Source organism: Saccostrea echinata, unplaced genomic scaffold (genome assembly GCF_033153115.1).
Source record: "Saccostrea echinata isolate AGI-Se365-2 ecotype Australia unplaced genomic scaffold, CSIRO_AGI_Sech_v1 ptg000047l, whole genome shotgun sequence".
Lineage (NCBI taxonomy): Eukaryota > Metazoa > Mollusca > Bivalvia > Ostreida > Ostreidae > Saccostrea > Saccostrea echinata.
Genome location: NW_026889796.1, coordinates 5,528,935 through 5,541,665, shown reverse-complemented (window position 1 = coordinate 5,541,665; position 12,731 = coordinate 5,528,935). Strand labels below are relative to the sequence as shown.

At 32.5% G+C, this 12,731-nt stretch overlaps 1 protein-coding gene across 1 annotated transcript; it reads right to left on the bottom strand.

The window, feature by feature from the left end:
* Positions 1 to 388: 388 nt before the first annotated feature.
* Positions 389 to 9,487, bottom strand: LOC133202323 (steroid 17-alpha-hydroxylase/17,20 lyase-like). Its single transcript, XM_061338120.1, has 10 exons — positions 9,338 to 9,487; positions 8,875 to 8,952; positions 4,040 to 4,138; positions 3,704 to 3,797; positions 3,120 to 3,275; positions 2,750 to 2,961; positions 2,508 to 2,636; positions 2,117 to 2,221; positions 1,810 to 1,941; positions 389 to 789 (listed from the first exon to the last, which is right to left on the bottom strand). Exons 1-10 carry the CDS (start codon positions 9,474 to 9,476, stop codon positions 434 to 436), a joined length of 1,500 nt encoding a protein of 499 aa, XP_061194104.1. The 5' UTR covers positions 9,477 to 9,487; the 3' UTR covers positions 389 to 433.
* Between the last annotated feature and the right edge of the window lie 3,244 nt (positions 9,488 to 12,731).

Sequence of the window (12,731 nt, the reverse complement as noted above, 5' to 3'; positions counted from 1 at the left end):
GTTATGTCATTTAGAAACATCAGATGATCCAAAATGTTAATGACATATATTAATTGCATAAATTCAGATTTTTCCACCATACATCATGTATACTTTCTGGTAAGTGTGGAGGAGGGGGTCCAAAATGTAACCTCTTATAAATCTGTCACTGGTGCTGGTGTTTTTCAAGCAATGAAGGCACAGGCCTGTACTGGCTATTTCAATATTGGGTCTTGCCAACGACTGAAAAATCAGCTTTTGAATCTAAAATATTTTTAGCTCACCAGGGTATACATGTATGTTGAATGTAACTTTATTATCAGTGTGAACTTAAGACATCCTGTGTGTAATCTACGCCACAATCCTTTGAAAATATTAAACCATTCACCAATTCCATAACACAAAAAAGTAACCATTCCTACTTTTATTGCTTATTCTTGTAACTAAAACTACATCATGACGTATTGCGATCCTTGACAACAATTTTATAACTGTGTGGAATTTCTAAGCCAAAAGATAAAGGGACTGCATCAAAATTTGGCTTAACCTCTTCTGGAAGACGAAGTTCGAATCTCTGTAGGAGGCTCGCGCACATGAGAAGTAGTTCTGGTTTTGCCACTGGTTCCCCCAAACACACTCGACGTCCCGCAGAAAATGGAAGATAACTCTCGCGTTTTGTTGTCAATGTTCCATTTTTGTCCAGAAACCGTGTTGGATCAAATGTCTCAGCATTCTCCCAATGCTTCGGATCTCGATGTAGTGCAAAAAAATTAGCCAAAACCACGGTTCCCTTTGGAATGTCATAGCCCCCTGAAGATGGAAAAAACGATATTCATTGAAAATCAAAATGATTTAATTGGAATTAACTAATTAGAGATCATTTACATATTGCGCGCTTCTTAGCGTCTCAAATGATATAAAAATAAAAAATTGAGGTTCGTCGATACTCTGATAAGAGAGATAACTCTTAATGACAAATGTATATTATTCCTTTATAAATTTGTCAAGTTGATGCGTCTTTTTTGTCCAATTTTACCCTGCAAGCTATGCTATAATTGTTTGTATTTTGCTTAACAAATACATTTCTTTTGGAAAATCATAAGAGTTAAAGAAACATTTTATTTGAGTGAGCAGAGGGTTTATGAACCTTAAGGAGGCTCTAAACACTGCACACTGAAGAGTTCTAATTCGATGTGCGCATAGATCTATACACTAAGAAAAATGAATGAATGACACAAGTTATGATAGATTTTAAAGTATTCTTAATAAAATATGAGAGTCAAAGGTGAAGTAATTGAATACATATTTCATTTTGCATGTATTTTCACACTGTTAATTAACAAGTGATTTACCTTCACTAATACACTGTTTTTGAACATTTTCCAGGGAAACCATGTATTCATATGATTAAAATGAATTCGATTAACTCAATATTACAGTGTATAGTTAGTGTGGAGGAGGGGGTCCTCATTTATACGAGTACATCGTATGATGCAATTTTCTTAAGTCAAAATAAAAAAAAAACTTTTTCATGAATTTTTAGAGCCCACTTAAAAGAAAATTACAATTGATATTTTCAAACATATTCTGGGTCTAAAGAGTACATACTGTGAAATCATTAATTTTCGTGGGGGTTTATTTTCGTCGATTTCGAGGTATGACGAGACCCACGAATTTATGTCCACCACGAAATGTCATTTTCCCACATATATTACTACTCAACAATTCTTCTTCCACGAAATCAAATCCCCACAAGCCCATATTTTTTCCTAAAACCACGAAAATTTGACCCCACGAAAATATGTGATTTTACAGTATAACTAAACTAACCGACTTCTGTGTTGCTAAGTGTAAGATGAGGAACACCGACAGAAGCAGCAGGAGCCAATCTCATGGTTTCACAAAGGCAGGCTTCAACATATACTAACTTGTGACGATCCTTCATTGTCAATTGTCTACTGCCTGTGGTGTTGAAGAAAATTAAAGCTGCTGAAATCTTGAGCATAGGAAATGTTGGAAGTCTCTTTTTTAAACACACTATGGATTCAAAAGTTTCAGGCGGGGATCTAAATCATATTTATGCCTAATTGCATTATTTAATTACATATGATGACCTTTTAATATCAAGAAAATAAACCTATATTGTTGTCAATTTCCTCTTGGCATTTGGCTTGTATATCGGGAAGTCCAGACATGTAACACACAAACCAGTCCATGATCGTTTTGGTGGTATCTGTTCCAGCTTTAATGGACAAATATTATTACATATTATACTATGATTTATAATGTTCATCCATGCCTTCAATGTATCTTGATACAATTAAATTACAAATTTGATGTTCTAGCCAAAAGACTGCTTTTGACAGGTTTATAAGTAATGTGTTTGCTGTTAATTTCGCATATTGAAATTTTCGGTGGTGGTCAGGTGAATCATATTAGACATATTCTTTAAACAAAATACCGTTTGGTAAGGGGCCTTGAAAAGTTTTATTTAAAAAAAAAACTATATTTGTTACTTGTCATCATACCAAAGAAAATATCAGCCACAGTTTGAATCAGATACACGTCATCAAACTGTTCTAAATCGTTCTCTGCACTTTCACTTTCAGCTTCGTGCTTTGCAATCAGCAAACTGTCAATGAAATCTCTGTTGATACCTAAGTGAAAGAATTTATAGATTTAAATTTTACACATTGGAAAAGGAAAGGATCTGGAAGTCAACAGAAATTTTAATTTTGATTAAATTAAAATATGAATTAGTCATGCATACTGGGATCAAATGACTCCTTGTGTTTGTTGTATTTCTGTTTGATGAAAGAGAAAAGTTTTTCTTTTTGTCTCACAAGTTTTTTGTATTTGGCGGTCTGATAAATATGTACGAGAAAGGGAATGAGATCTTCCAGTGAGCCTGCGCCAAAGTCGACTACAAAATCTTCATATGTTTTCAAAAATTCCTTCACTTCCGGGTCATCTGCTGGTCTCCTACTCAAAATCACATGCATGGTATGTTATTCAAATAATAGTATTATTTGCTATTTCAATGTCCTGTTTATGCACAAGTATTTATTTACTCTCCTATTACGCTTAGTTGCATATACTAATTTTAAATATTGTTGAACTTTTTAGATGTAAGTGCTTACATTTCTCCAAAACACACGGTATAGAGTTGATGGAAAACAATCAAATTAATGTAATCTCTGGGTACAAATGCTTCTGTTTCTTTAGCCATCTTGTCCATGAATTTAGTCATATTTTCTTGTATCATATCCTGTAACAGGCTTCCTTGTAGATAATGACTGTTATTAATAAATTAAACTCATTAAGAAATGGAGTTTGTAGGTCATATTGCGTTTTCCTAGCAACGTATAAAAACTCTTATGATCAGGAAAGGCTTAATATTTACTGTTATAAACGCAAACATCAAACTGCGTGAATACTTTGATTATCATTGATTATAACAGTTTCTAATAAATGTTACAATTTTACAAACTGGAATGGGATTTCATGAGCTCATATAAATATTTTACTTCAGAATCTGGCTTGTAGTTCCAAATTAGATGGATTAGCTAATTAGAATTATATCTACATGTACTCTGCAGCTTACAATCAAACTTAAAAGAAGTATTCAATCTGAAAAGACTTAGCAAAACTTGCTTTTCTTGCTGAAAAATACATGAGAAAGTCACATAGTGATAGAGATGAAAAAGACCTATGACGTCACTACCGGAGAGCTTTGGCTGCGACCTTCCGATGGAGTCTCCACATCGGGGAATAATTAGCAAAGGCAATATCCTTACCTCCATCAGTGAACATTTTCCCTGTAAATAATACGAATTACGTTACTTGATTTAAGTTTATTTTACTAGCGCGTGGAAGGCCCAAAATAAACACTATCGGAAAATGTCTCGAACCTAACAATTGAGAATGCTTTACAGTATTTTCGAAGATTAATATACATAGTATAAGTGGTTTTATAATATATTTATAGTAGAATATAGTACACAATTGCTATTTATAATTAAGTATTCCTTGTTACCAGTTCACAGTTACATAGACGTACCTGATGTCATCTGAGGTCGCCCAGCAAAATCTTCCTGTCTTTTCACAAAAGCTTCATTCACTACATCAATGTTGTTCAGAAAAATCCAATTCATTGGACCTATAAAAAGGTATACCTTTATAATCTTTTTAGAGACTTTACTTGTTTTTTTTTTAACCATGCATGAATTCCCTCATATTTTTCGCGCAAAGAAAACAAATCTATATAATCTCATTAAGAGACGATTCTGGTTTTTACAATTAAAGATTTCTTCAATTTACATGCAACAAAGAAGAAAATAAGGGAATCTCTATATTAGATTTTACCATATGTCTATAAAACTTTTTCATACTAGACTTCTACCTTATACCTTCACCACATGTCTATAATACTACACATATACCATATGTTATAATACTAGATTTTAAGGCTGGGTATCGGCTGGAAATTTTATACTGTGATATATTGCGATATTTTTAACTGTATTGCGATATGTATTGCAATATTTTTATGACAGTTAAAATGCTTTTTTTCTTATTTTATCAACCTCCATCTATGAGCAACGTGTGTAAAACTGCTATACATTGTAACAAAGTATTTTTTGTTGATTTCACTACAGTTTTGGAACGAAATGCAACCATACAACAGCAACCTTACCGTTTGGTACTATTTGGAACGACTGAAAACGTTTCTGACTTATTAAGAGCCATTCTCTGTAATGACTTGAACTTTTATATAGGAGCTGTGGCATGCATAGTCTCAGAATTTCTCCAAATTCTCTATAATAAAAGTCTTTGATACCGTAAACTCAAATCAAGCAAAAATTGGTTGCTACGTGTCATGGTTACCATAGCAACATGTCCTAAAGATTGAAAAATGGCATTTTTCAACATGTTCAGAGTCCCACAGTTGACGTTTGCAGCAAAGCAAACAAGTAGCAATGACTGTTTCTGAAAGTTGAAGGCCTGGTGTCTTAAATGCATGATAAACATGTTTGGTAAATCAACTATAACATACGTTACTATGGAAACAAAGTATTCAAAAGTAATAATTTTGTTTATTTAATTTTATAAAGTCATACACTTAAGAATAAAAACAATTATAGGTTGAAATGCAAGCAAACAATAGAAAAGAGATCCTTGTAACATATATCAAGGACGAAATATGATATTTCTTATAGGTTGGCAATGGTTGCCATGGTTTTAATACCACGAAGGGATTTTGAATTTACTCTCTTAGTGTTTTAATCTTATCCTATCTTTTTTAAAAGCATATTTTTATATAACTGATGATCAATTTTTAAAGGCGTTGGTGTGACCCTAATTTTCACATTTCAAAAAATTTAATTTCAATTCTTTAGATAGTGCGTTGCTATGGAAATAAGGCGAAAAAACATGCATAAAAATCTGAAAAATACTCTGTTTCCTTGGATACATACCCTTTGTATGTAGATTCCCAAAACTTTGATGATTGATATATGTGAACAACTAACCTGACTTTCAATTTTAACTACCACACAATCTCTAACTGGATGCAAAAAACTGGCACAAAGGTTCTAATATTGACAAAAGATTAACAAAATCGAACATTTTCTCTTCTTGGTAACCATAGCAACAGTGTTGTATTTTTCAACAAACTTTATCAATATATGATATTCAACTTTAGTTCCGCCAGATAAGTACTATTCAAGGTGAGTCAAATAAAAAGTTTCTCGATTAAAAGGTAAGTAAATTCCTAAGGCAGCAAAAAAATATCACTTTAAACAACTAGTACGTTGTTTCCATGGTTACACTGCAAAGTAACAATTAATCTCAATTTTTCTTATGTTGTCGGTGTTACAAGGTCCTAAGGATGTATATGTGCCAGTCATTAATCTTATTGTTTTTCCTCAAGACAGTAGCATTAACCCAATCATAGCAACAGATTTTGCATGGTGACTCTGTGTTACCATGGCAACCATGAAAGTTATTTTTAGAATAATATTGCCAATACGTACTTACATCAATATCCAACATCAGAAACAGTAAAACTACCCTAGCTCTTAGTTTCAGCAAAGAATATTCGACCGTTCACGGTAGCTCAGTCGGTAGAGCGCTCGCTCCGTGATCGGGAGGTCGTGAGTTCGAATCTCGGCCGCGACAGACCTAAGTCGATAAAAAATAGGTAGCAACTGTTCCTTCGCCATGCGCTCGGCACTTTGGAGTGAAAGTTGCGGGTCTTTCGGATGAGACCTTAAAAACCGAGGCCCCGTGTCACGACAGGCGTTGGCACGATAAAGATCCCTCACTGCTCAATGGCCCTGAGTGCCGAGTAAAGGTCAAAATTTGAAGCCCTTCACCGGTATATGGTGACGTCTCTATATGAGTGAAAAATTCTCGAATGGGACGTAAAACAATATACAATCAATCAACCAATACCTAATAACATAAGGTCAAATATTTTTCATTGTTTTTCTTAGGTTGTTGATTGAGTTTGATCATGTAACATCTATCATTTGTGAATATTGAGCGTTTTTCAGCATTTTTCAGCATCTAAAATGTATTCCAAATGTACCCATGGTTACCACTTTCTTAGAAATAAATTCTAAATAGTTTCCTTATAGCATAAGTGGCAACAAGGTGTCATGTTTTTGGGAGAATGGTTTGTTTGTTTTTCTTAGTCCTTATTAAGGCTTAATAAAGATTTGAAGTAGCTGAAAATCTCAATTTTTTCAACTTTTCTGGCTGTTACCATGGCAACCAAGACACATAGCAACGAAATTTTATTTGATATATGTTTCTGGTGTCAAGTTGTAATAATGGGCAAAGTTTCATCAAAATCGGTGACCATGCGTGGCAAAGAAGTTTAAGTGGTTACAGAGAATCGCTATTAAATTTCATATTTTACTTAAGGAGGGATTCTTCTCAAAAGAACACTTATTTCTTATATTTAAAAATCAATGAAATTTTCACAGAATCAAGAAGACAATATCACTAAGTGATGGTATCATTTAGATTAAATTTGACCGTTTTATATCAGAGGCAAGGTCAGGTCAAGGTCAGTACCTTTTCCCTGGACATTAAGAATAAAAAATTACTGTTGCCAATCATGCGATGCCTACCTCTATTTCAATGAATTACTGTATAGGGGGAAAATAACTCGCGGTGTTAGTATTCGCTATATTCACGGTGTTAATAAATCCGTGAATTCAAGAAACAGTGAATAAGTTTTCAATGACCTCATGTTTTATTTGGAAATTTGAGAAAAGACTACGATAGGTATATATACCTGCAGTACATGGGCATTTCAGTAATTAGGAGTAGTACCTGTCATTCAATTATCTTAATTATCACGCTTTACTTTAATTTTAATAGCCAACGCTACATGTTTCATCAATCAAAACACGTGGGTCATGGGTTTTGATTACTCGTGCGTAACTGATGTTACCACGTGTATTTGTTACCTGCATTATTACTGCGTATTAGTTTTTATCGACATTTTGGTTTTAAGAAATCATTCAAATAACTATCGAACTTGCTGAAGATGTGAAAGGATATTATTTCGTAGACCTACATTAATTAACATATTTATTACCGTCCAGTGGTTTTTATCGCCGCGATGATTATCCCTTCGGGAAGAAGATCTTGGGGTGTACATGCACTCATCGTAATAGCATATAGGAAAGTCATTCGACGTTTTTAATAACTGTACTTTTTTTTAATTAATCGTCAATTAATTATTAAATCTAACTATTTTATGTAAACCTACCCTGTTGTTCGTGAAGTGAATACATAACTCTGATTAATGTCGTTCTAGCTATGCTATGGATTTAATATAGACAAGGGAGGTAACTTTTACTATATAACATTTCCGCGAATTCAACAAACCGCGATCGTGTCCGAGGAGAGAAAAACGTGAAAATTACAACCCGTGAAATTAATCCCCTATACAGTAAATGTTTTTCTTTTTGCATAAAGAGATATTACCATATACGGTCTATAAGATGATATTACCAAATTGAAATAAATAATCTAACTAAAATGGATATTGGCTAATCCGAATTTTCTCAATTTTTCTTAAAATTTTAAGATATTTTAGTTATTTTTATATGATTCCTATATTTAAATTTTTCTTATTTTCACATATGGTAAAGTTGTCACATAAACATACAAAATGATATAAAAACAAAAAGTTTTGACCGTTTACTATGAGAGAAAAAAAACACTTTTTACGGATTTTTGGCTCAAATCTGAACTTAGATTGGAAGCTTTTAAAAGCTAACATAATTGTAGTTTGTTTGGAAAGTCATATTTATTTGACATATTTTAAGACTTTAATCCCTTGTTATTAATTTAACTTACATTTAAAAATTTTCTCCAAGTCTTTGATTGTGTAAAAATTATAACTAAATTCATTGTTCTATAATTATTTTGAGAGGCAGAAAAGAAGAATATTTTCATACACCGCCAATCCGCCAAAAATATAGTCCCTGCTAGATTTCACACTCAGTTTACCATTTCTATTTAAAGTTGTATAATTGTGATGAGGAAAGAAAAATATGATCTTTAAAATATCTTACATCTAAATATATGAAACATATAAGCAAATATACGTTGAACATTTCATCTAGTCAGAAACCAGACAAGAATCCCTCCTTAAGAAATCTAAAGCCCATGTAGTTTGCCGGTATATCGGTACTGGAAAAACGTATCGCAAAACGTTATCTTTTGTTAATGAATCGCAATATACCGGAATATCGATATTATTGCGCAGCCCTACTAGATTTCCACTTTACAGTTTATGCTACGTAATGCAAGACCTCTACCACATGCTTCTATTACTAGACATGCCATATGTCTATAAAACTAGATTTATACCAAATGATATGCTGATGACTGGTCCGTATTTATCCACCATCTTGAAGACCTTTCTGTACGTATCTGGTGATGAATACACTGCAAGTTACAAATTATACACTTTCAGTTTACACAACCCATGGACTGTATATACAGTATATACAGTAAATGTCTGACTAGGGAATTTAGGGACACATTTTGTTAATGCTTAAGGTTCATCCACTTCAGAGACGAGACAACGTGCCCCGCTTTTTATATGCCTATGTTATTACTTAAATATTCCTTATAGAAATGCATTCTTTTTCAATTATACCATATTATAAAGAAAATGGCAACTATTCCTATAACACCAAGATGCAATATTTAACAATACCTTGGTTCTATATTTCATTCAAAGACACGATTATAAAATTAATTTAGATGCCATATTTTCTCTAATTTGTTTTCCAAATCAAAAATGTTTAATTAGAAATATCCAGTCTACCTTCATAATTTCCAATGATTGGGAAGCATCTTGGTCCCGGTGGCAGACGATGTTTCATGCGTTTGATGACGTAATACACAAGAAGACCAACACAGACACCCGCAATAATAGTTTGCCAATTTGCAGATGTATTCATCATGACAGAAGTCTTTGAGAAAAAATAAACACCAAACAATTAATTAAAAACTTGCTGATCAATCATAATTTTATTTAGAACCATACAAGGATTGTTAGAAAAGTTCGCGGACAATGTGATTGACTGTGCACATGTCCTTTGAAGAATGACGTATATATTTGATAAAATAACTTTTATTGATTATTGTTAAAAAAATCAGGTCCATTTACAAAAATTTGAAAATATACAATGATTTTTACTTTGCAATCACAGGATTCACGGTGCAACCATTGAAACGTGTCAAAAATAAAAAAAAAAATATATATTACTATTGCAAGATAGGATACTTTTTTTCTACACATCTTCTATGTAGAGCGAAATCATTTCTGAGGTATTTGTACATGTATCATAACACAAACAGCGGCTAAGTGAGATATCTAGAACTGTTTAATCTACTACCTATAGCTGCTAGCTTAAGAGCTGCTACGATCTTGATCAATGCAGTCCAGGTCTAAAATTCTAAGCCTTCACCAGTAATTGGTGGCGTCTCATTAAGTCAAATATTCTCGAAAGGAAATAAACAAACAAATAAGACAAATGTGCCACACTGACACATTCTTGACACTTGTAATAACTTTTCAAAGTTTATTAATATATAGTCTATGACATAACTGATGTATTTACTGCGTCTACAGGTCCTACAAGTCCTAGAATACTGTAAATTATAGCTAGCATATGTCCGGGAATTATTGTTCACATCATTGACAACTTGCAATCTTTGGGGTTAGAAGTGTTAACAATTAAATGTCTTGTTAAATATGGAAGAGTAATTTATGTTTGAAAAGAGTTTCAAAAATACACTAAATTTCAAACAAGTGGCCACTGCCTACTGATTGAAACAGTGGTAGCCCTAATGGAAAATACCATGACAACAAAGATTATGCACTTTATATAATGCTATAATTCATGATAATTTTTTTTTTTCAATGTTTAAAAGTATATATAAGCAAGGAATATACTTATAAAAATCATGGTAAGATAACATTGTTGGAACTTCATTTTATCTCTAATCACCCATATACATACTTAGTTTAACACTTGAACTTATATCGGCAGTTTGCACTTTTATAAAACAATCACTAGAATTAAGAAAGAAAAGGTCCACGTCGGTGTAACATATAAGGAGTAAATTACTTGCTCTCTGTTTACTGAATTGTATTGCTTGACCCATATGGGTGTATTATGCAATAAAGATTATTATTATATAGAAAGCTGCATTTTGAACTTAACTATAAGTTTATAGCATTTAGTATTGGATTTACCTTCAAGAGTTTTATCTCCAAGAACAATCCTCAAAGTAAAACGGCATAAATCTAGATAGTTAGATCGAATTTACTCGATCTTAACGGCGAATACACAACTAAAGCAAAGTTATTATAAACATGACCCACTTCCTTACACTTTTCAAATAATGACTAAATGTAAATAAAACGCGTATTTCTTATCCGTGTTTGACCAATACCACTCAAAAGCTAACTAGTAAGAAATATAAAAGCAAAAATGAAAAGAATCCATCAAAGAAGGACACACTGGTTTGTTCACGGAATGTAAACAGTGTTATTTAAAAAAAATCTAAATAAGGATCGTCTACTAAAGTATATTATGAGTTTTTAAAAATTAATTTTGTGTCGATGCTGGAAGCAAATCAGTGGCATGAAGAGTAACCCTTACCTTAAAATGCAGTCAACACTAGTTTTAATTTGGAATACTTTGATCACAAAATGTTGTGACAATACACTGACACAATTATGCAATCTTTTGAAATGGTGTGAAGTGATGTTTGTATAAATCAAGTACTGGAACTATTTTTGAAATGGTGCGAAATCACGTACTGGAACTAATACTATGTTTAAACTTTCAGAGCTGAAATGGTCCAATTTCGATTACTTCTTACTGAATAAATATGAGAAAACTCACAATAGTTAGATATTTTGTAAATTTGTATACTGCCTCCACTCTCCTTAAATTCAAAATTTATAGTACTAGCTATTACTGCTACATTACTGGTAACTGATGAGGAGAAAATGTGTCCGTTTCTAAACAGTGTGTACATAGGAATGAACTGTTCATTCCTACAGAAATGTCAAGTAAAAAATAAATCATTTTGAGGTTCCCTTATAATTACAGTACTACAATTTGGTTAAATCCATTAGACAATTAAAATTTCAACAAAACGTGTCATTTTTAGTTATAAAAAGCATAGCATTTTCCAGGGTAGCTTTCTCTGTGGTAGGTAGCGCATCTCATCCAAGATATTTCTTCAACAAAAATTTTTCGAATTCTTTCAATCATGCCCATTATCGAAATAAGTGACAATAATTTTCTTGTAAAAGTAATTTTTAACAACTCTTTTCAAGAATCAATTATCATTTGTATCACTTGTGAAATACAAGTATATTTTTCTTTAACTTGCATGACATTTTGTAATATGGGAAGAGATGACCTAGTATGTTATAAGAACTTGTTTAAAATCCGTTTGATTTATTCAATAAAATATGTTGAAATCTCTTAATGGAAAATGAATAAATGCAAAGACACAATACATTGTAAGCTAGTGATTTACATGTCACATTCCTGTAATATATCCTTAAACACATACCTTACATATGATTTACCTGAATTTAAATTCATTTAGATATCCACAGTGTTTCCTAATGCTGTTTTTATTCACATTGCGCCGATTGCGAGCCATTCAACTGATGCTATATTTCATTGTGCTGCTGCTGCTTAAAACAAACTCATTTACTGTGAAAATGTGTGCTGCTTTCAACAAATTCATGAATTGGTCTGCTTTGCTTGCTTAAAACAAACTCAGCTGCTGTGCAAAATGTTTACTGCTTTCAACAAATTCATGCACTGCTTTGCTTGCAAAAATATTTTTAGTAACGTTCGCGGTTAACCCGAAACGATAACTGCATACATGTAAAGTTTATGCAAAATACATAACATATAACTGTAAAGTTAATTACCATTCGCGATATACCCGGAACGGCCATTGTTATGCTTATCAATAGTGAATGTATAATTATGCTTTCATTTTGTTTGCTGCTGCTTGTTGTAATTTGGGGTCGCTCTTTATGCTTGGCGACCCCTTGCTGCTTTTAAATATGTCACGACCAACAATCGCCAATTTAACATAAAAAAATAAACGTGTTTAAAATCATGTTTGTTTTATTTTTCTCTATATAAATAATGCTGTTTTATTCACACTATTTAAAA

Coding starts and splice junctions, on each gene's coding strand:
- LOC133202323 (XM_061338120.1), bottom strand. CDS start 9,476: ATGATGAATACATCTGCAAATTGGCAAACTATTATTGCGGGTGTCTGT. Junction 8,953..9,337: donor AATCATTGGAAATTATGAAG/GTAGACTGGATA, acceptor TGTAACTTGCAG/TGTATTCATCACCAGATACG. Junction 1,942..2,116: donor GGAAATTGACAACAATATAG/GTTTATTTTCTT, acceptor TCAACACCACAG/GCAGTAGACAATTGACAATG.